Source organism: Notolabrus celidotus, chromosome 5, assembly GCF_009762535.1.
Source record: "Notolabrus celidotus isolate fNotCel1 chromosome 5, fNotCel1.pri, whole genome shotgun sequence".
Classification (NCBI taxonomy): domain Eukaryota; kingdom Metazoa; phylum Chordata; class Actinopteri; order Labriformes; family Labridae; genus Notolabrus; species Notolabrus celidotus.
The window spans coordinates 34,983,345-35,008,328 of NC_048276.1; the positions used below are offsets into that span (position 1 = coordinate 34,983,345).

General features: G+C 40.4%; 1 protein-coding gene across 1 annotated transcript in view; it reads right to left on the reverse strand.

Annotated features, from left to right (window-relative positions):
* The window catches only part of LOC117812316 (ceramide synthase-like), a 61,250-nt gene that overhangs the window by 26,422 nt on the left and 9,844 nt on the right, over window positions 1-24,984 (reverse strand). Inside the window, exons 2-3 of the mRNA XM_034683004.1 lie at window positions 14,973-15,059; window positions 7,419-7,638 (exon numbers count right to left, since the gene is read on the reverse strand). Coding sequence (XP_034538895.1) covers window positions 7,419-7,638; window positions 14,973-15,059 — 307 coding nt within the window. The remainder of the gene's footprint in view (window positions 1-7,418; window positions 7,639-14,972; window positions 15,060-24,984) is intronic.

The following is a 24,984-nucleotide window of genomic DNA, read 5'->3' on the forward strand; positions in this document are numbered from 1 at the left end:
AAACTTATTTAATGTAATTCTGAGAACAGCTCTTGAAGTGTTAAATCTCCTTAAAGTGGTAATTAAATCTCCCCTGGTAATTAAAGGTGGACCATTTAGAGGGACCTGTGGAGCAGACGTACCTCAGCTGGCCTTTAAATCTTTCTACGTTCATGGTAGCTCAAAATGTCAGGAAATAAAACTTCAGTTGATCCTAAAAAATAGTGATGAAGATGAGGAGCAGCTTCATGAAGAGGGCTGTGAGATCAAGGATTACCGGACCACACAAAAACTGTACGGGGCCAAAAGAACGAGGAGGGATACCCAAAGCTGTCTGAAGCCTCAAAAACAATCCACAGCATCCCATCCACCTCCACGCCGTCAGAGAGGATATTCTCAAAGACAGGATTTACAGTCAACAAAGCAAGGAGCGCACTTCTGCACGTACACACGATGGTTTTCCTCACGTACAATTTGAAAAGACTCACGCGGACAAAGACGCGATGAAAGACTGTTTTAAAAGGTTCTGTTAAGAGATTTAAAAACCCTTTAGCTGGTTCAGGTTTGATTATGAACATTATACAAATGTTTAGCCTTAAGTTGGACAAACTACCCTCTGCAGTGCTGCTCTCCACTGTGTGAACACTGTTTAAATATCTCCTGATTCCTTATTCTGTAACGACGCGTTGTTCCATGTTTAACGGATGGTGGCCTTATTTGAGTTTTCTCTCCTTCATCACCTCGTTGTTTTTGCAATATAGATTTAAAAAATCTAAGTTTTATACTCATAATATTCTGTTGTCCCTTTTACTTTAAGCTATGAGTCTCTTAATTGTAAATGGTGATGCGTAATATTGTCATGCAGTCACCATCATGCAGACTTTGGGTCAATAAGGAAAAACAACAAACATTTGATTATTAGTCGACTATGGGCAAAATCTGATGAACCAGATTCGACTAAGCAAATCCTTAGTCGGGCTCACCCCTAATATATATGTATATTATTGGTTATATAGTCTGACCACTGCAGTGACCACTGACTACTTAGTGTTTTTATGCAACAGAACAACAGAAGTAACAGAATGTACTCCTATGTATTCTTAACTTCACTAATGTATTGTGAAAATACAACTTTTTGAGATATTTTAAGAAGTACTTTGAATACTTCAGTATTTTTAAAAGCAAGTCCTCCAGGACTTTAACTCAAGTCAGAATCTGACTGAACAACTTTCACTTGTATTGGAGTAATGTTTGACATGGAGGATCTATACTTTGACTTAAGTAATGAAGCTGTGTACTTTGTCCACCACTGGTCCTAACCAGCTGCTCCGTGACATTAGTGTGATTGTTGGACTGTACAAGCATTGTGTGCAACATCTGCATACTTTGTGTTATCGTAAGACTTTGTTTGTTATGAAGCGCTGCTGGAGCGAGGGGCACGAGCTGGAGTTACACCACATGAGAGATGTCGAGCAGATTGACTCATCCTGCAACTCTCTTCTCTGTTTAATGTGAAAGGGAACGTTTCTCTCAAACTGATGCTGTCACTTGTCACTGATCGTCTCGTCAGTTCATGATAATGAAGTGAAGTCAGTTTATGAAGGTTCAGTGTTTGTACATGCACTGCAGGCCTCCAATAAACGCAGCATATAAAAGGCACAACAGCCTCAGGCCATGTGTGCTCGGTGCTTGAGTTGATGATCCGGTTTGGTGACGCTTTGAGAGATGGTGCTCATAAAGCACGGGGATGTAACAGATATTTTGAAGACAGGTGGAAGCATGTTTGTATAATCATTTATAGGGATGTAACGGAGAAAGGTCTTGATACTCTCAAGGATCTGTGGCGGTATGACATCATAGCTAATTTGGGTTAAAAGGGTAGTTTAGTTTCAGCTGGAGCAGAGGGAACTACAGAGACCATCATCCTTTGCGCTCTGCCTCAGATATAGCGCAGCGTAAATGTGGACACTCATGTTAGTGTTAGTTTGAAATTATGGACGCTCTAGTGCAGTGGTCCCCAAAAAACGGCCCACCGACCGGTGAATAATTTACTTTATTCCCGTTTTACGCGAAAAGATGTTTTACTTTGAAAAAACGGATATTCTTTAATAACTTCCGTCTGTTCCTGTGACGCGCTTGATCCACGTAATACGAAGGAGTGGATCCGCAACCAGTTTGTAAACATGTCTGGCCCATAAACTTTCATACAAAACATTATTAACCATAGACCTTTCAGGAGACTGCCTGGGGAACTGGGGCACTGACAGACTTGGATCCTATCTCAGCCCCTTCCCCCCAACCTCCTCATCACTTTAAATCTCCCTGTCCCATTAAAGTTACTAACCATAGTCCTTTCTGGAGTCCCTGAGCTCCCTTGACTCGTAGATTCCTCTGAGCTGCCGTAGACGTCCTCCTGCTGATACGGACGTGCTGGACTCCAGCAGCAACAGCTACTACTACTCGTCTCATCACTATCACTGTTCCCTCTCTCTCTTATTCTCCTCTATCCCTCTTTCCAGACCCAACTCGGTCGAGGCATGATGTCTGTCTAACATGAGTCTGGTTCTGCTCGAGGTTTCTGCCTGTTAAAGGAAGTTTGATCTCTCCGCTGTAACTAGCTAAATACTGCAAGGTGCAATGCTCATGGTGGATTAAGGTGAGGTCAGACTGAGTCTTATCCTGTCTTGGTGTTGGGTCTCTGTTCATAATTTGACAGAGTGGTCTAGACTTCCTATCTTTGTAAAAGCGTCTTGAGATAACATTAGTTGTGATTTGGCGCTATACAAATAAATAAAGATTGATTGATTGGTTGATTGATTGATCAAGCATGTCCCTGCTGGAAGAGGATCGGCTGCTGGAGATTGCAAATGACGGTGGCCTAAAAATAATGTTTGAGTCAACTTCAAACCTGCCAGGGTTAAAATCAGGGCAGGGTATCCAAAGATTGCCACAAAAGCAATAAAATCCCTGCTTTCATTTCCAAATTCCTATCTTTGTCTGCAGTGACGGCAACCAAAACAAAGTTACGGAGTCAACTGGACATAAGGAACACACTTCCTGTGTCATTGTCTTCCATCTATCCGAGGTGCGATCGTCTTGTTGCAGAGAAACAAGCTCATGGTTCCCACTGATTCTCCATTATTGTTGAGTGGTAATTTAATACACTGTGTGTTTATCATGCTCAGTGTATCATTTTATTTTAAACCCGCCGCCGCCCGCCGGTCCGTAAAATGATGTCTTTTATGAAACCTGTCCGTGGTCCAAAATAGGTTGGTGACAGCTGCTCTGGTGGCTTTAAATCTGATGTGTGGAAGCGTTTTGGTTTCCCTGCGTCAAGAAACGAGAACCCAGAAAAGGTGAGGGATAAAAAACAATACGCAGACGCTGCCAGACTGCAGTGACCTACACGTCAGGTAATACGGGTAATACGAGGAGCCACTTGGCAAATTGTCACCTGGAAAAGATTTGAGAAGGAAAAAAATACAGCCAGGCCAGAATCATTCTACAGCCTCACTACCCCATGACAGAGAGAGGCATCAAGAGATCACAAGATGCATCACTGAATGTATAACCAAAGACCTTCTGACATTTTTTCTGCAGTCAACAAGGAAGGATTGAGAGGGTTAGTAAACACGCCGGAGCCAAAGTGTACATTACGAAGAGACAGAGGATAAAGTTACACAGAGCCTCAAGCATACAGAGCGTCTCTCACTCACCACGGACCAGTGGACTTCACCTCCCACTCAGAGCCGCAGACATGGATACCCATTTTATTATTCATTGAGCAATTATATTTATTTTATGTTTATGTATATACACGCTCTTACTGAGTTTTTTTTCCTCCTTTTTTTTAAAATTAAATGATTAGTTCATCTTTTTTTTCTTTTTTGTCTATTTCCTGTCTTTTACTTTACTCTTCTTCTCCCTCTCTCTCTCTCCCTCTCCATCAAGCTTCTGATACCAATAACAATAAGACATTAATGTTTAGCACCAACAAGTAGAAGAAAATAAATAATACAAAAGAATTCCTTACTCCTTATAATCTTACAATCTTTCCACCTTTCACTTCTCATATTTAGAATACATCTGAAGATAATCACTAACCATCATACCTTCAGCCTTCCCACACAAACATTAACCCTCACAAGTCACACTTTTTGTTTATTTAGTCATTTTTATACATGTTTATAGATATATATTATTATCTACTTATTTGTTTATTTATTTAATTTAATGCATGTTTATATATATATTATCTTCTCATTTATTTATTTTATACATATTTATATATATATTATTATCTACTTATTTATTTAGTCCTATATTCATTTTTATACATATAAATATATATATATATATATATATTTTAAATTTATTATTAACCCCTTGAAAAACCTAATTCAGCCATATCTGTTTCATTATCATTATTGATATAAGATATTTATTTATTTTTCATTTATTATTATTATTATTATTATTATTATTATTATTAATAATTATTTTCTCCCTCTCTTATTGCTTACTTTTTATAGATTATTTCTGCTCTATTTTTTGTATAAACATCAATTGTTTTTCTTTGTTTGTTTGTAAGTTTCTATGTTTTGTTTTGTTGTTGTTTTTACCTTTTGTTGTCCTCTTATAATTATTATTATTATTATTATTATTATTATTATTGTAATTATCACTTCTTTGTCTTTTTTTTTTCATGTTTTTCATATTCATGCCTTATTTACCTGTTATTCTGTCTACTGTCACTTGGTCACCCTTTTCTTGTAAAGCACATTCCTTGCCCAATAATTTTTTTTTTAAAGAGCTGTAGAAATGCCTCTGTTTGAAAGTCTTGTATTATCTTTTCTTTTAAATATCAGATAAATATCATACGGTGTTTTATCGCTGTGTTATTATTGTGGCTTGAGATTTTGACTTCTTTGTCCATTAAAACCCGCTGTAATCAAGACTTACTCACTTTAGGCTCCACTAGGTTGGTTTTTATCTGCACAGGTTGAGTCCTGACTTCAAAAGACACAGAGATTACTTACTAACTAACTCACTGATAAATGTTTGTTCTCACTAATGTAATCATTAGGAGGTAATGTAGCTTACAGCAATGATTGATTTGAAAACATGCACTAACAAAAAACGCATTACTGGAAGAGCTCAGTGCTCAAAAACCACATGACTTAGTAGTTGGCAAAGTGAGTTTGAACCGTACCCGGTTTAATGGTGTTTGTAATATTTAAACGGTGAACAGCAGACTCTGACCCTGGTGTCTGATCACCTGGGTCAGACCATGAGCCAGGAGCTGGAAGTGATCAGAGGCAGAGAGAGGTCCTTCACTACGTCCCGTATTAAATATGAAGACTGCTGTGATGACGAATCATCAAGTGACAGATTTCAAAATGTCAGTTGTATTGTTTGAGTGTTTGTCCGCTGATAAATGTTATCAAATGAGAGACAGTAGGAGGCGGGGCATAGGGGAGACACTGTGTGTGTGAGGAGAGGAAAGCCGTGCGTGTGTGTCAGTGTGTGTGTGTGTGTGTGTGTGTGTGTGTGTGTGTGGGAACAAAGCCCTACTATTGTATAAATCAGTCTTACAATAGAATGAAAAGAAAGATGACCTCATGTTAGATAATTAGGGTAATGTATTCAAATATTTTAGGAGACCCCTCCCACAACCCCCATCCCCGCCAGTCTGTGGGACACTATCTTTTGTTATTCAATCAGTCCTAATCAAATGAAGTCATCACGACTCTCAAATATTAATCTCGCATTAGGTCGCCAACTATTCAGTAATCTGCAATGTTTTCCATATTAGTGATGTAAGGATATTTCACAAGATGGTAAAAATAAAAGTGGATAGAAATCTTTTCAACAAAATTTGTATTGCGATATCATTTTTAAACAGTTGAAGGTGCTATCTGCATTTCACTCTGCTTGTTCAACATCATGAAGTCTCTTGTCTGCTCTCTCCTCACTCGCTGAATTGGGTGTAACAAACATGGCGGCAGCAAGTGAAGACCGAGCAGTTCAGGATGCACCTTTGTGTTTACAGTCTGAGGTATGACAGCCTTTTGGCTTTGTTCTGAAATTTTCCAACAAGGTATTTTTGTACAGTCATTTTACATTTTTTTTTATTTTTTTTGCAAGGTGCTGAAAAAAAGTGTGCAGTAGTTTTACTTAAATTACAACACACCTTAAAAATGAAAAATGATTACTTTGTTTACAAAGACATATAAGAGAAAAAATATATATCCCAACTAGGGTTGCAAAATTCTGGGAATTTTCAAAGGGAATAAATGTGAATAAACCAGTAATTGACTAAATTGAAGGTTTAGCTCTTAACAGGGAACTTAGATATAGTTGGGGAAAATATATTTTAGCATAATCCTGACTGAAAAAACAGATTTCATGCAAGTACAGCTGAATATCTCTGCTATTCCTCAATCACATGCACATAGCACACTGCTTACTGCAGGGCTATTGAGACCACGCCCCCTACATGCACTGTGCATTCCCCCATCACATGCACAGATGATTTCTATTTTGGATGGATGTCTGCTTATAAAAAACCCAATATTTATGCTTGGATATGATACCTTTCCATTAAATTACCATCAATTCCCAATTAATTCCTATTAATTCCCATGGAAAGTTTCTAATTTGGAATATTTCCAAAATTCCCCAGCTTACTTCCAATGGAAATTTACCGGAAATGTTCCACCCCTTTGCAACTCTTATTGCAACTGTCCATATCTGAGAATTGAAATAAAATAAGTTAATTCAATTTTGAGCTCAATCCAGTTTTCTTGACAAACGTTAGAGAATCTTGAGTGAATTGTATCGTTAACCAAAAAAATCAGGATTCAAATCGATTTGTGTGTTGAGTATATCCTTACATCCAGATGAATCAAATGTTCCTTCAAACAATACATCATGTCAACATGTCAGAGTTCAGGTCTTGTTTTGTTGATCTGTCATCCCCCAAACATTCACTAAATTATGGTATGAAACAGAAAAGCAGGAAGTCATAATAGAGAAGCTGAAGGCAGCATCGTCTGACACACTTACACAAAACTAAACAGGTTGTTTTTTGATGTTGCTTACTAACGGATCAGTTGACCATTTGTTGCATTTTTAGTAGCGATTATGATCCAAACTACTTTCCCTTTCCCATATTCCCCAGCTCCATAAGATCCATGGCCTGTGTCGTAAAGTCGTGAATCCTTCAGAGAAGGACGCTGTGATGCTAATCGTTTTAACAACAGGACTGCAGGATGGTCAACGCAGCGAACTGGTCATCCATCACTATCCGTCTTACGTTATATTCTTCTTTAAATAATTGGCTTTGACTACACACAACAACAAGTCAGTGCTGCTTTAATCACGCCCTCCCTCCCTACCTCCCTCCCCTCCTGACTCCTCCCTCCCTCCCTCCTCACCAGTGTGATGGGCAGCAGGATGGAGAGCAGGGCGATGTGATGCAACACCAGCAGGAACTCTCTGCGGACAAAGGAGTTGACGGTCCTCAGTGAATGCTGCTTGTAGTCCTCGTGCCCTTTGACCCGGAAGCGGTGGAAGTGACTGAGGTACATGGCGAAGATGTCATACGTCATGTAGGGCACGCCGTACCAGATGACAAAGTGGGTGGCCAGCCAGTGCCTGAAGAAGAATCAAATCAAGAAACGTTTACACACTGACAGATTCATTATGATAACACTGCTGTCAGAATTCAAGCTTCTGTCTCATCATCTCACCGTAATGACTTCTCTAAAATGCCACTGAGTCCAGTCCATCAAACTACGGTGAGTGTGTGAAAAAATCTGCACATTGTTGAGAGATTAGCAGGACTGGAAACCGGCCAATGTGTCATGAGAAAAAAAGCTACGCTACCAGTTGAAGCTGATAACTACTCTCAGTATTTTGGTTTCTACATCATGAAACTTCTCAACAACTCTCTGTGCCTGTTTGAACCGCTGCCTTTTTAAGCACTTTCTATTGGCTGGATCGAGGTGATGCTATAGGTTTTTGTCCTTCCTGATAACATCAATAATAAAAATTTTAAAAAAATCATAAAATAAAATAGAAACGTATTTATTCAGTCTAGCTTTTATGTAGTTTAACAATTGTATTACTTACTTTTTACCATTATGTTTGTTTAAATTATGCTTCATTATTTTAGCAATTTTAACAGTTTATTTTATTTAGATTTAATTTAATTTATCATATTTAATAAATCAATATTTAGTTTTGATATTTTTAGCCTTTATTTTATTTTAAACTCTTATCCTTACTCTTTTTAATTTATTCATTTTGACTATTTATATTTTTAATATCAATTTGATGCTTTAACTTACTTTAATTACACATATTTTACTGTTGTTGGTGTGCATTAGTCTCTATTTTAAAATCCGTTTTAGCTTTTTTTAATGTCTTGCCATTATTTTATTTCTGCTTGTTTCTTGTTTTCAGTCGCTGTGCAGCACTTTTTATTGCATTTGATTTGTATGAAAGGTGTATATAAATAAAGATTGATCAATTGATTGATTGACATTACACATCCAGACACGTCCTGGTATTAGCCGGATTAAATAAGTAAAGAAATAACAGATGTTCAAACTCCCACTGCTGAAGTTTAGCTAGCTCTGGTGTTCATCACTCTCTGCTACCTCCACCTGGGTTGTGTTTGTCATCATCACAGGGTCATGTACCGGGAACCAGGTGATTGTTCGGGGACTCATAAATCATGGTTAACGGGCATGTTGCAGATATCTGTTACCCTATTTTGGGTGGTATCTGAGGCTGATACCAAAACTGGTATGAATGGAGTTTGTCAAGTTACTCTTTAAAGTCTCGCCTCAAAACTCACTACTAGTTACAGCTGCGAGGACAAACTTCCTTTAACAGGCAGAAACCTCGAGCAGAACCGGATCATGTTAGACAGCCATCTGCCTCGACCGATTTGGGTCTGGAAAGAGGAGAATAAGAGACAGATGGAGCGGTGATGGTGATCTCTTATTCTCCTCTATCTCTCTTTCCAAACCCAACTCCGTCGAGGCCGATGTCTGTCTAACATGAGTCTGGTTCTGCTCGAGGTTTCTGCCTGTTAAAGGAAGTTTGTCCTCAACGCTGTAACTAGCTAAATACTGTGAGGTGCAATGCTCATGGTGGATTAAGGTGGGGTCAGACTGAGTCTTATCCTGTCTTGGTGTTGGGTCTCTGTTCATAATTTGACATAGAGTGGTCTAGACCTGCTCTGTTTGTAAAAGAGTCTTGAGATAACATTTGTTGTGATTTGGGATATACAAATAAAGATTGATTGATTGCTTCTGCTGTGTTTTATAAATAAATCTGTCTTGATTTTGACAACAAAGCTTGATCCAGAATCAGAGTTTTTTCTTATATCCCCCTCTGGTACTTCCTGATATGTGGTATCAAGTATTTGAATGTGCAGCAGTCTGTGCACTGATCTGATACAATGATGTGTCAGTGTCTCTCACACAATGACACTAACCTGAGCCCTAAGTAGCTTTACAACAACAATACTCAGATCTCATAGAAACATGAGATGACAAACTGAGTGACCTTTTCTTTGACTAGAAGTGAACACAGACCCTCATGCACTTCTCCTGCGTCTCCTCTCTAGCTTCAGCATGCAGAGGTTTAGAGGCAGGCTTATGTAAGTACATCATAACAAACAGCTTGGACGGCTGCAGCGCTCTAATGAGCAGCGATTACAGTGATGGTTAATTATGTGGACAGAACGCAGTAAAGCTGCAGGGCAGAGCTGATCCACTGACCTCTGACCCCCTCACTGAAGTCTTCAGCCTTTAAGGTCAACGGAGGGAGATTTAGAGCAGTAAGGCACAACAAACAGCTCAGAGGAGGATGAAGGCGACATGAGTCGATTCTGCACTGTTTATATTTGCAATGGAAAATACAGGTGCAACACTCCAGGCATCCCTATTTAAATATACGTGCACACCATCCTCCACTCTTCCTCTGAGCATCACCTTTAACTCTTTAGACTACTACAGCAATAATGTTACCAAAACCCTCTGTTATCTGGGCCTGTATCAGCAGCCTGCATGTGCTGTGTGTACAGGACGCAGAGCATGCCATCTTGGTTCATGCAACCAAGCAGTCCTGTCAGAATGATCATGTGCAGTCTTTTAAGCCTTTTGGATCTCGGGCCTGTGTTCATTAACGTTGTTTTTTTAACTGGCAATTATGAAGACCTCAATTTCAGAGCGCTGTGGCGAGGTCACAAAAGTTGTTCTGCAGCTCTTACTGGATGCTTCATATTATCTCTCATTAAACAATATTTTATGGATAAAGCTTAAAATAATTGATAGAAATTGAGATGTAGCATTAGCAGCAGCTTTAGACCTTGTATATTGTACCCTTGAAAAACTAGCGGGGTTAGCTCCACCACCGTATTGACTTCACCGATTGTTGTTGACAAAGCTAGTATGAGAAGTCCCGCCCATTTTCTATTCGATATTTGATTTTAATTAGTGTAGTGGTATCCCAAAAGTTTACTGATTTCCAGCTGATAGCGCCGTGCAGCGAGGGTGTTCATTCACATAAGACGCCAAAGTACTTTGGTTTTGTACAAAAAGGCGCCGATAGCTCAAAGACCTCGTTAATGTACACACGCCCTCGTTTGTCATATTCTGTCCCCATCAAACATAATGATATTATATGCTTGTATTGTATTGTATTGTATTGTCTCCTGGAATGGTTTCTAATTAACATGAGTCTTGCCAAGATTTCATTTGTAGAATGACTTGCCTTCTTAATGTGTTTGAGACCATCAGTTGTGTTGTTCAGAGGTAGGGTTAGAACACAATGGATAGCCCTATTTGACTACTGTTGTAATCCAGATTATGGTAAAACCAGATTATTTCATAGTTTTGATGTCTTCAGTATTAATCTACATGTTGAAATAATTAAAATAAATAAAAACCATTGAATGAGAAGGTGAGTCCAAACTTTTGACTGGTAGTGTATTTAGTCATTATAATTCCTGTGGTGTTCATGTGCCGGATGATATCCCACCAAATGTCAAAGAAATGGAAGAATCCTGTTTTTCTTTGCTGTTTTTTTTTCACATCTTAAAATTGATGGAAGAAAAAAAACCCAGAAGTGTTAATGTGACACCATTTAAGAGTGAGCCTGTGTCTCCTCCTGTAACCAGGTTTATAAAACAGGCGTGAAGTGCAGAGTATGTACATTTGTACTAACATACATTTTTATCCAGCACATCCATGATATCCTGAGATGTAGTCTGAGTTTACAAAGTGTTGACGTTTCCCCCGTTTATGTTATTGGGACTCAAATTTAGGGGAATTATTTTTTGTATGCCACATAAACGTCATATTTGTTTTACCTTGATGTGTATGTTGAGAAAGTTGAGATTATGGCAAAACCAGATTGCTTCATCGTTTTGATGTCTTCAGTATTAATCTACAATGTTGAAAATAATTAAAATAAATAAAAACCATTGAATGAGAAGGTGTGTCCAAACTTTTGACTGGTAGTGTACATAACTGTCATGTCTAGTTTTGTTTACTTATCCATATTTATTTTTGAAATGTATTGGTTACTTGTTTTTGTATTATATATTTATATTGTAGGACCCCCTCGAAAAATAGATGTAACATCTCAACGGGTTATTCCTTATAAAGAATTTAAATATATATATATATATATGAGATGTGATTTGACAAGCTCAAAGCAACTAATTCAACCAACAATATTGTGACATTTACCCAGGATTGAGTTCTTTGATTTTTAAGCCACATAGCTCAGATTCATAAGCTAGCTAGTAATAACTTGGTACATATATGTGTCATCCATTTATTATGTTATTAACTCTGTACTAGGGTTTTGGTGTCGACTAATCTATCAATTCTTTTTTTGATTCGTCTATTAGTCACGATTATTTGGCTGAAGTATTTGAGGGCTGCATGAGCCTGTCGTCATCACAAACTCATCCACACGCCTTTGCTTAGCACAGCTTAAATAGAAGGAACAAAACAGAGTATTGTTGTTATTGTATTATTTTACCATTTTAAGGCTATATATATATATATATCATGTTTTATAACAGTGCAGTAAGTAAAAACAAATTATCAATGATTTCTTACTGTGGAAATATAAGGGATGCAAAGAAAGGAAAATTCTTAGCCGAAACATATTTAGACATCTACAGGTGCTTTATTTTACTCTTTGAGATTTATAAAGTTACTGCACCTGACAACATGCTGCTTCCTGTTAAAGCCCTTTCAAAGTAAAGTTTTTTGGACTACGTAACATCAGGGGACTTTTATTGTGAAGGGTTCTTACTGAACGTAATGTTTATCTTTGAAGTATGATGAAAATCCCTGCATCGCGTGCTTCAGCTGATAAGTGTCTGCTCTGTGACAGGCTAACACAGAGAGGAAGGGAGCTGATCTATGTTGTTGTCTGTCACATACACTCTGCTACGCTACTATGTTTACCTGCCACTTCACTTCTATCACACATACACATAGTTGGCCTAGTTAGTAGTGCGTCACCACAACAGTCTGTTTCGCCCGTATCGTTTCAGTGATTATTGCTAACAATAATAATAACAACAATGATAAGACGCGTCAACGCTACATTTTCCGCGTCGCCAAATTTTTGTAGTTGACGTAATCGATTATGTTGACTAATCGTTGCAGCCCTACTCTGTACTAGGACTGTCAACGAATATTCTAAATTCGAATATATATTCGAATATTAAAAAAAACGGAGATTCGATTGTGAAAATTAATATTCGATTGTGGAAAAAAACACATCAGCGGCTGCTTTGAGAGTGGGCGCACTGCATGACGGGTCAGGGACAGGTCACAGGAGTCACACATGCACAGCGTGAAGACGGCAGAGAGAAATCTTTCCGTCCCCGGATCCTCAGTGCGCGCTGAACGCGTCTTTTCCTCCGCTGGGAACATACTGAATAAAAAGAGATCGGGTCTCTTCACATGTGGACTGTCTCGTGTTTTTGGCAAATAACCTGTCCGGCCTAAGACCCTGCATTGACAGTGAACTAAAAGAGCCCGACAATCAGTGACACTGGGATAAAATGCAGTTTTTCCTCTCTTTTTTTATACAAGCGCCAAGAATGTAAGTGGACTACTTTTTCGTTTTTAACTTTAACTTCAATTAATGTTAATAATATTTGCTTCAACCACTGAATGAAGCCTGCCTATATTAGGGACAAGAGTCGGGACCTTTAATTGCTCGCACAAGTCTTGTTCAGCACTCACTCAGTGCATTACGCACAGAGAGGGGAGGGGGGCGAGCGAGAGGTCTCCGGTCTTAAAAGTGTTACAGTATAGACCATTAGGTCATTTACTTGTTTTGTAATGTGTATGTTTTAGCCATGTTAAATCTGAACTATAAATACATATACAAGTAGTTCTCCTTGTATTAGTTTGTCCACCTGTTATTGACATAATGCGCAAATATAGATATTCGAATGGTTCGAACCTATGGGATTTTTTTAGAGCGAATATTCGAATGTCATTTTGGAGCAATTTTGACAGCCCTACTCTGTACCAAGTGTTTTCAGCAGTATGTGCAATGCCTTTTTTACATTAGACTTCCTCAGCGTCTAAATGAAGCATATGATGGAGTTGCTCTCTTGCTTCTTCGTTCTCTACATTTATTATAACAATCTGAAATCAACACAACTTTATTAATCGATGAAGGGATGACAGCAGTTTATTACAACTTTAACCTTGTTTCTGTAGCTTCAGGACTCATTCTATTTGGCGAGTTTAAATTCTAATATCAAAGTTAATCGATCAAATTTGTAAAGTTAAAGATAAATCTAAAACAAAGCTGTTGGGATGATGGGTTTACTTAGAGCTACACCAATAGTATCTACTGAGGTTCAACTATACAAAAATACAAAGTTAGCGCATCATATATATATAATGTTAGCACTTGAGAGTAGGTACGAAAAGCAAGACTTCTGAATGCATTACTGGAGACAGAATAATAAACATAGACAGGTTTTTTCCAGAATGAACATTTTAGTTTAAAACCTGTGAGCTCACATCTCTCCTCTAATTGGTTCTCTCTCTGTGAGGTTCCTCAGCTGTGACCTTAGTGAGTCCTTTAGTGACACAAGGTCATTTTCTCCACTCATTGAGAAAAACACGATGTGCTGTAAGGCGGTATGAAACACTTAACACATTGTGTTCTGGTGCATAAAGATGGAGCCCATTCTCTCTACTGTGTATTCCTGTTTTGCAGAATCACGCTAAAAGTTCTTACGAATCAGGCTATGAGGGCTAAATCAAGTGACAGATTGTGACAAAGTATTAGAGTATTCATGGGTCTGACTCTGGAGCATGTGTTTGATAAGCTGCAGGCCTTGTGCACGTCACAGGACAGCAGAACTGAGCAGCGTGGTGGAGGAATTAAACCCTGTGGGTGAAGGGGAGGGGCAGCAGAGATTAGCAGCCTCAAACTGGGCCTTTCCTGGACTGGCCACCGACTCAGTGGGATTAAAGGGCTAGCATTAGCTTAGCGTTACAGTTTCCTCAACTCCGCAGGGCGGCAGATAGTAAGCTAACACTACTATCTGCCCAACGCTAATGCTACCACTGCTTTGATGTGGACGCAGGGTTTGACTGACAGACCCCAGCTGAGTGAAGGAGGCTGACCTGAATATGAAGCATTGATTTCCACATAGATAAAACACATGTATTAAAATAGGAGCTCTGAACAGAACACAGCAGGCAGATTAAACACAGGCTATATGAATACATCGTGTTTGTCAGTGTAACAGTGGAGAGTCAGGTTAGGAGGTGTACGGTCAGGATTAATTGCTAATTTATCAACCAATCACCAATGAATGGTGTCTTTGTACACCGGAGAGACCGTGCAATGACTGAGAGGAAACAGTTCAAAGTAGTAACCACTGTTTCACCAGAGCGATCAATGACATGAAGTCTGACCTGTCGTTAATGACGCTTCCTCGGCATGATGACACAACGATGACTCCTGCCGTGGTCGCCATGATGGCGTGGATGGAGGACACCAGTCTGAGAAAGAGACACACAAACATAAAAACATCATGTGAAATGACGAGCGGATACACTGATGAAGATTCATTCATCACACTTCCTGATCTGACTTCAGTGACTGTGTCTCGGCGCTGACAGGAGACGGACATGAGCAGTCTGGACTTCCTTGACAGTGATGGGATGAGCTGAGATGGAGTTTGGAACAGACGTTCATGTTTCCTTTCAGGACGAGTTACTGCAACTCTGATCATCTTTAACCCTCCTGGGCTGTCAGGCTGAGGCGGGCTTTATGTACACTGCGTCTTTATATATTTCATTTGCACACACACACAAACAATACATATTTTTATACATGAAGAACAACAAAAGCAAGACATGTCAAGGTACAAGAGGTGTGAACCTGAGAGGACTATGTTATCTATATGAACATCTACTACAAAAGACTGCGTTCAGACTTTTAGAGACCTTTTTTAAAAACATTTTAAATGGTCAAGTTAGAAAATGAGGTGTTGACAAATTATCGGCTGGTCAATTATCGAGGCCTGATAATCGACAGATGTGTCAGTCTGTTTTCACTCACCACCCTTTCTCAACAAATGTCCAGCTAACATCTACTAAAGAATCAAGAGGGGTCCCACTGCAGAGCTCCACAGTGAAGCACCTCCACAGTCAGGTCTGGAAGTGGTATCAATTGTTGTAGTGATTACGCCTGGAGACAACAGTAGGTGTCTATTCTGAAGTATCCAACACTTTGACAAAATAAGTCTTTATGTTCCTAACGTACATTTTTTCATTTTTCACAGTTTCAATTATTTTAGACTTTAATCAAACTGCTGAATTTGACACCAGTCACGTGTGTTTTTTCATTTAAAAAAGTAAATGTCACTTCAAAAATCAGTAGCAAGTATAAATGAGATATGATGATGGGTTATCAAAATAAATGACTTAAATGTTAAAAAGGGAAGTCCAACACAGTTTTATTTTAAACTTTCTGTGCGTGTTTCTGGCCTTGAATGTGGAGGGGCCTGACTGAGGAGGTCTGCAGAGGTAGGGGCCTGACTGAGGAGGTCTGCAGAGGTAGGGGCCTGACTGAGGAGATCTGCAGGGCCTGACTGAGGAGATCTGCAGAGGTAGGGGCCTGACTTTGGATGTCTGCAGAGGTAGGGGCCTGACTGAGGAGATCTGCAGAGGTAGGGGCCTGACTGAGGAGATCTGCAGAGGTAGGGGCCTGACTGAGGAGATCTGCAGAGGTAGGGGCCTGACTGAGGAGGTCTGCAGAGGTAGGGGCCTGACTGTGGAGGTCTGCCGAGGTAGGGGCCTGACTGAGGAGATCTGCAGAGGTAGGGGCCTGACTGAGGAGGTCTGCAGAGGTAGGGGCCTGACTGTGGAGGTCTGCCGAGGTAGGGGCCTGACTGAGGAGATCTGCAGAGGTATGGGCCTGACTGAGGAGATCTGCAGAGGTAGGGGCCTGACTGTGGAGATCTGCAGAGGTAGGGGCCTGACTGAGGAGATCTGCAGAGGTAGGGGCCTGACTGAGGAGATCTGCAGAGGTAGGGGCCTGACTGAGGAGATCTGCAGAGGTAGGGGCCTGACTGAGGAGATCTGCAGAGGTAGGGGCCTGACTGAGGAGGTCTGCAGAGGTAGGGGCCTGACTGAGGAGATCTGCAGAGGTAGGGGCCTTACTGAGGAGATCTGCAGAGGTAGGGGCCTGACTGTGGAAGAACCTGAGCACTGGTGCAGCCGGTTAAAACATGAAATGCACAAGTTGTACACGTTTTCAGAGCTACAAACTCAACTTAACTGGTGTTGCATATACTCAGCTTTAGTAATTAGTTATAAAGTAGCCTGTTTTTATGACAGGTCCACCTTTTTACTGTAAATGCATATTGGTTCTAAATATCATATATCAGTCTCATGAACTAATAACAATCAGTATTGTCCCTGGGATGTTTGTCAACCCCTGAGGCACATGTTTGCTGAACAAACAAGGTTGTATTGCTAAAGGTAATAACTGCTTAACATCACATGTTAGCATTGTTCCATGATCACAAGAAGAACAGGTGTTCCTCTCTACAGACAGTATGACTGGTAACTATCTGGTTTTATCACTGCGCTGGTTACCGCTACGATAAGAGGACCATAACTAGTTGGCTTCACTCAGGTCTACAAAGACCGACCCTCTCAGTCAGGATAAAGACTCTGACTCTGTTTCCTGGTTGATATCAATGTTACACACAGATTCAAGCCAAGTGCAGTTATAAATAGTCACACAGCAAAATAAAGGGCCAAAAAGCTGTGAATAGATGGGTAAAAATAAACATTAAACAACCACTGAGAGGTGTACCAGCCCGATCACACAACAGAGACTGAGACAACGGGTCTATATTCAGATGAAGTACTAATGATTCAGATCTATATTATCTTTACATGCAAAACAGCAAATAACAATACAACAAATATCACATTCATGAATGTAAAAGGTTAATCTAAACAACTAAAATATTGTTCTGAGTATTTTCAGATAAATCCTCTTGGGGGATTGAACCCTAGTGTTTGGTGTTGCTATGATTTTGGTGTTTATCAACCTCTTCTTTACGATGAGAACAGACGGAAGAGAGAGAAAGAGTGTAAACAATCAACTGTAGAGGCCAGTGCATACAATCACGTGTGTGGTTGTCCTTGTTGGAGAGTCCTGAAGGGTCTCAGAGAGCAAACAGGAAGAAATGTCAGCAGTGTTTGTGTTTACGCTTTAACTGCCGAGAGGTTAAAACATCCTACAGACAAACGGACGAATGAATAAGGAACATATAAGATGTTAGAATATATGAATTATTTGTTGGAGCTGCCTCAGTGACGGGTCTTGTTGATAGAGTGGGGAGAGCAAATCTAGGTCAAGGTTTGAAAGAGTGTCCCTTCAGGTGAACCACTACAGCAGACTGACCTACAAGTTCACTGCACCATCATGGGATTAGCAGTGCTTGGCCTCCTCTTTCCTGGTCTATAAACAGACCTGTGACATAGGAGAACTTGGTACATCTCTATTTTGAAGTGTCACTGTGTGAAGAGGTGTAAGGCGCAAATAACATTCATAGGTGTCGCGTTTTTACAGTACGCTTACCAGGCATGAACTTTTGACAAGCGTGCAGTCGCCCCCTCACCATTCAATGAAATGTTGTGATTAGTATCCGTGAAGACAGATTTTCTGTGGTTCTGTTAAAGGAAACTTGAGGAGCATACAGTCTACAGTGGGGCAGATGTGGATCCGGGTTCAAAAGGGGCAATTTTGGGCCATTTAAAAACAGGACTCTGGATTATATCACCAATTTGTTTAAACCATGAATGGTAGCTTTTGCTCAGACAAGCTTTCTCCTTGGCTGTGGCCCAACTTGGCAGCCCTGCCAGTAAGCTGCTTTGAAATCAGGAAAAAACATGTAATTCATTCCCCAATGTTCGCCGCAGCCATGAGAGACGGCGGCCCCTCGAAAACAGCTCTGCATTCAAAGCAACTTCTCTCAGCACCTTTTGGGTTCACTGTGCATCACCACCTACTCATCACCACCTACAGCCATGAGGAGAAGAGAACACGGGTTACCTTGAGAGATTGCATCTGGTGCGACAATTACTCAGCTCTTATTCATTACAGATGAGGGGAATGTGTAGGCGCAGGAAATAATCTTCAATTTGCTCAGTTTCTAGAGCTTATTAGGCCGTCTTCAGGATCGCTATCTCACCAAGACGATACAACAAACATCAGGGTAGATGACAGCTTCTCTGTTATGAGCACAACTCACAGAATTTAATCATATTTACACCAATCCCTCTACAGGACTGTGCTGGAGCTGCAGCTCCACTCTCCCAAATAGGAAAAGGATTATGGAAGGAATAATGGCGGGTAAGGGTCTAGATGAGTCAGAACTCAAGTCATCTCCAGATTATATGTTTGATACGTTTCATTCCAGCAGGATGATGGAGGTTAAACGGTCTCTTCATCCAGTTTGTTGAGAAAATATCTAAAAAGTTGGACCTCCATGAAATATGGTTGGATGTTAAATCTGGGGTTGGTAGTCAGATTTAGATCCACTTTTTGTTATACTGGTTAAAATGATTTTTATGTCCCGATGACAATCAATACATGATGTGTTCTTTAAAAAGAGGTAAAAAAAGCTGCTATCTACAGCCGGGTTAGACTGAGTCCTGAGGAGATGCTACATTCAAATTCATGCTAGTTTTTCCGTGATTACCAACCCTAGCTTTAACTAGAGCTGCACAATAAATTGCACATTTTTATGATTTATTATAATAAATTAGGAAATGATTTAAAGTGTACAAACACTTGAAAATGGAGGATCATACTTCATCATGCATCACATGAGGTTCTACTTAGTGCTGGGCGATAAAACAACAACAATGATTATTGTGATATCTTTTTTCTCAATATGCATATCATAAATCTACGATAAAATGTTGATATATTTAAACCTGTAATTACACCCCCCAACCACTGGAAAGGGAGAGGGCGCTAGTGTGTCTTAAACGCTAGTTCTCACCCAATATTATATAGAAGAAGTTGGCATGGAACAGCCAATCATGTCACAGGGTGAGAGGTAGGCGGGCTTTAAGACAAAAAGTTGAAGAATGTCAGCACTCGCAATACAGTTCAAAACTTTTAATTTTAGAAACTGACAGCAGCTTAAAGAAACAAACGCGTTTCAGCCCTATGCTGTCATCAGCGTCTCACCCACTAGGTGGGTGTGTCCCATTTATAAGGAATTATCGCCAGGGAGCAAACCACAAAAAAGGCCACGTTACAAAAAAAACACTAAATGATACAAAGTAGCAACTTGAGACAACAGGAAGTAAAAAACAATGAAAATTAACAAATACATAAATGAAACACTCAGTCATAATCAAGCGGCAACCTCCAGTCTCAAACGATGAAGCCCATGCGGAAGTGTTATAAACTGCAATACATCGAGAATCCTCTTGAGGCTGGCTGCAGAAACACCGGAAACCACATAGACATGAATTGGAAAAAGACGATCTTTACAGCATTAATAAACATGTTTACAGCCTGGTTCAAAAAAACAGATTGGCCGTACGAAGCTAATCTCTGTATCGGCACACACTGTACGGGGGTGAATTTTTTTCTAACGTGACGGATCAGATGATATTAAGATTACGAGTTTTGCCCAAATAAGGACACGACTGACGTGACTCCCGGTGGGGAACACATAGCTGTTGGCTAAGAGGCTCACACTACGTCACACTCTGCCTGGTTGAGTTCCGCATTTCCAATATGGCTGCTGCCGTCGATTTGCTTCAAAACAGCTCTCAGGAACAGATGGGTGACGTCACGGATACTACGTCCATATTTTATACAGTCTATGGTCATAATACATAGACCCTGTGGTCACTGGAGACTTGCACAAAGAAAAATAGTGAAAGAAATGGTCAAACTAAAAAACAGTTGATTATAAAACCAACTGGAACCATAAAACCAAAAACATATAACCAAGACATGTAAAAATCAGGTCAAACCCCATTACCATCTCACATTGTAGTCACAATAAAACACCTTATTGCTATTCCAGACTCAAGATAGTTCAATAAAAACGAAGATCGCCAAAAAAATCACAACACCCTGACATCCTCTACACTGTCATGCAAACGTGAGTCACCAAAATCTTCTCAGGCTTAAAGACAGCGACACTGAAGAAACGCAAAACCTAGCTGCTGAAAGCAGAGTGAAAACATGCTCGACAAGAAAGGCCACTAAACTACTTATTTTGGCGATTTACTAGACTACTAAATCCAGATACAAGCTAACAAACCGTCTGGTTTCTTCAACTTTCACTCAGGTGAAAAAAATCTGGCTTTAAAATGATAAGAATTACTTGATATTTATCTTTTATCTATTATCGATATCCACTGATATGAAAAATGTCATGATAACTTTTTCAATATTCCTAGCTCTACTTCCACTCCCTGATGCTTGAATTTTCCCATTTGTACACACTGTACCTTTAATTTTAATTGTGTATTTGTTCATAAAAAAACATCAGATGTATAGGGGTTAATTTCCTGCAATTTTTAAAATCCTTATATAATACAGCAGAAATAAAATATACAGCTATATCAGTGCTTTCCAATACCATATTAACCCGCTCATTGAAAGATTCTTAGAACAAGCATGGACTGTTTCCCATCCTCCACCATCAGGCCACTCTGACATAATCTCTCATAACAGCATATTTGTGCTCCTCTCTGTACACAAGAACTATCAGAATCTGTCCAAACCGCCCAGCGTTTGTTCTTGGGAGGCCGAACCCTTTCTGTTTCAGACACTACACAAATCTGTCCACTTCTACTTTTAGCTTAGCTGCTCAAAGTGCACACATGCTGTCTCTTAAACCTCGCTGCACGATTCAACGAGCAGACTCCCACACAGGGATACACTTACATCGATTTTAAACGTCATAGGGTTTGTCTTCTAGGACCACCGTCAGAACAGTTGGGTTTATTTTGGGGGGCTCTTTATGCCTCCAGTCAGAGAGGACAGGACAGCAGACAGAGCAGGAAAACCAGGAATCATGCAGGAACAGGGCTGCAGACTGGAATCCAGGCCACCTTATGAGGACCACAGCTTGTGTACATGATGCACACAAGTCCACTACTAGGCCAAACAGCACCCCCATCAGAACAGACTTTATATTTCTAGTCCAAGTCTAAGGTATTCATTTATCATTTCCCCATGAGTGGGGGCCATAAACTGTGTAAACGATGACCGTAGTGATGCACTGACCAACGTGTGAAGTTACTCATTGATTTCTATAGAGGGGTTTTGAAGCCAAACGAGGGCAGTCACTGTATCGGAACTGCTGACTCAACCTAACTTTCGATCAACCTAGAAACAGACAGAGGGCCTTTAAGTCTACTCACCTATGCCCGTAGTAATCCTAATCTAGGCTTAAACTGTCTTAATATTACAGTAAGATACTTCTTATTATCCTCAAAACATGAGTGATACAAAAATCAACCCCTGTGCTTCATTTATAAAGAAAGAAATAAGCTATTTAGAGCAAAACCATTATTTTGTACCAGCTGTAAACAAGTTTAATTTGGACATGTTAATATGGGTGTTAATGGGGGTTTCTTAGCTTTTGAAGCAAGCCTCAAGTGGAGACTCCAGGAACTGCAGTTTCAGCACTTCCACATTGGCTTCCTCCCAACACTGGAGGTTGCCGCTTGGTGGTAGCCTAGTATCTCCTGAGTCTGACCAGGCCTTTTACTCCAAAGGCCTTATGAACAAACGCAGACCAAAATGCTGCTGATTGCAGTTGAATCAAACAAATGGGATCGAAATCCAAGAAACCCCAAAACAACACTCTGTGAAGGTCATTGTGTCAAACCAGTCCAACATTAGAAGAACTGTTCTCAATAGCTGGCCTCCAAAAGACCAGTAGTTGACTAAAACCATAGACTATAAATGATGGACGTAGTATCCGTGACGTCACCCATCTGTTCCTGAGCGCTGCTTTGAAGCCAGTCGTCGGCAGCAGCCATATCGGAAATGCTGAACTCAACCAGTGAAAGTGTGAGGTAAAGAGGCGGGGTTTGAGCCTCCTAGCCAACAGCTATGTGTTCCTGCCTGTAAGTCAAGTCGGTCATGTCCTTAATTGGGCAAAAACTCGTAATCTTAATATCTTCTGAACCTAGCTACGTAGAGCCAAGCCGTTTTTTGAACCAGGCTGTAAACATGTTTATTTCTGCTGTAAAGATCGTCTTCTTTGAATTGGTGTGTATGTGGTTTCTGCAGCCAGCCTCAAGCGGATTCTCGATGAACTGCAGTTTACAACACTTCCGCATGGGCTTCATATTTTGAGACTGGAGGTTGCCGCTTGACTATAACACACAAGGTTACATGTTTGTGAGGGGTTTAGGACTACAACATTTGTTATCTCACTCCATCAATGAAAAGTGTACCCAAAGGGGCCTACACGAGATTCACAACTAGTCCATGGTATACAGTACATACAGTATATGTGAGGATAATAATAAAAATAGGGTTGAGCCAGTAGTTAAGGGGTGCAGCATTAATGGCAGCACTGGTATGCTTTAGAATTTAAAAGGGTAAATACCAAGCAGCAACCTCCGGCCGCGAGAATTGAAGTCAATGCAGAAGTGTTAAAAACTGCAGTTCCTCAAGTGTCTGCAAAACGAGTGTAGTCTGGGTAGCTCATTTTTCTGTCGGCACATTTTTTCATAACGCTACAATTTCGAAGATATTAAGATTACCAGTCTTCCAATGAAAGGCACAGCTGACTTGATTGACAGGCGGGAACACTGTAGCTGTTGGCGAGGAGGCTCAAAGCCCGCCTCTTTACCTCACACTAGCCTGAAGTTAGGTTGCCAATATTGGCCTCAAAACAGCGCTTCAGAAACAGATGGGTGACGTCAGGGATACTAGGTCGATTATTCCTACAGTCCATGGTAAATACATGTCTTTTATTCAGAATTTCACTGCAACAAAAACACATTTCATTACATGATCAGGGGCATCTTGCCATGGATCCACTCCACAAAAGCAAATTCTGGCTGGTAAAACTGGACCAAACCCAGATCTGAATAAAGTTGACATCTTTCTGACCCAGCCTGATTATGGAGCCGGGTAAGGTCTTTGTTAACAGAGATTTAACAGGATCAAGAATTCCCCCTCGTGCATTAAAAACCCAAAGACTTTTGCTCTGGTTCTCAATAAGCACAAGTTCCAAAAGGCTAATAAAGACTGCCGTCTCTTTTCTAACACCTCAAATGGTGTGTTGCAAATCCTGAGGTCCTGAAACAAAGAGTGTGATTGTGGGGTTTCCTGCTTGAACCTGCTGCCACCTCACACCAATCTCCATGGGAATGCGGCCATGACACGGGCATCAGCAAGGCAACGAAGGCCATGTGACCGGCAGCTCCAGAAACGATAGGCCTGAGCTGGAAAAGACTAACTGGCCTCTCTCTTTCCCCCGCAAACTCACTCACACACACATTTTACCCCCACGCCTCGCTGCCTTCTAGGGCTGTATGGCCGCATACTCCATCACAAGACCCAGATTTTACACAGCCTATTCATTGTTTGTCCGCCAATAACCCTCTCTCTCTGTGCTGATGAAAGGTTGAGGTTGACGGGGTGAGGAGCGTGCAGAGTGGAAAAAGGGAAGAATGCCTTGCTGCCTTGTTCGGCAATGTTGTCTTTTCTTTCCTGCTGTGTCAGGCCAGTGAACAACCTCAGCTTCCCTTTCACAACGAGCGAGTCTTCCTTCTGACGGTTTAGTTATACACGGACCACTCGCTCTTTCGTGTCCTGTCACACACACAGCGCCTGACAGCTAGGAGAGGTGGGCTTTTCTGCTCCTCCAGTAAATGGGCTACATAATCTGTGGATCCATTGGTGCTGCAGCAGAGCCAGAGAAAAAGTGGCTGCAGAGGCAAAAAAGCAAACAGGGTAAAGTGCATTTCGTGGCAAGAAGGAACTCTCTCCCTCTCCCTCTCTCTCTTCTTATCACAACCACTCAATCGCACAAATGGATGCAGCTGCATCACCAACTGCACTGCTCCCTAACCACTTTGGTGGTCATGAATAAACAGTTAATCAATTAGACAGTGGAGGGGAACTTATGGTGATGCTTTTACTCATCGATTCTCTCACATGAAAACTTTGTAAATTTATGTAGTAAAATGATAAACTCAAACTGAAGAGAAAAATGCTACTTTAGCTCTGGGACACTTTATAATTATATTATCAATTATTAGCCTTAAAAGGTGAGAAAACTTGGATTTATCTTAAACAACCAATCATGAGAATAAGGTTTAAGATGTAGTTTTTAAACCCTACGGACTCTGGTGTAAGTTCTACCTCTCCCATCTCACTTTTATTGAAGTAGAGTTAAACAAA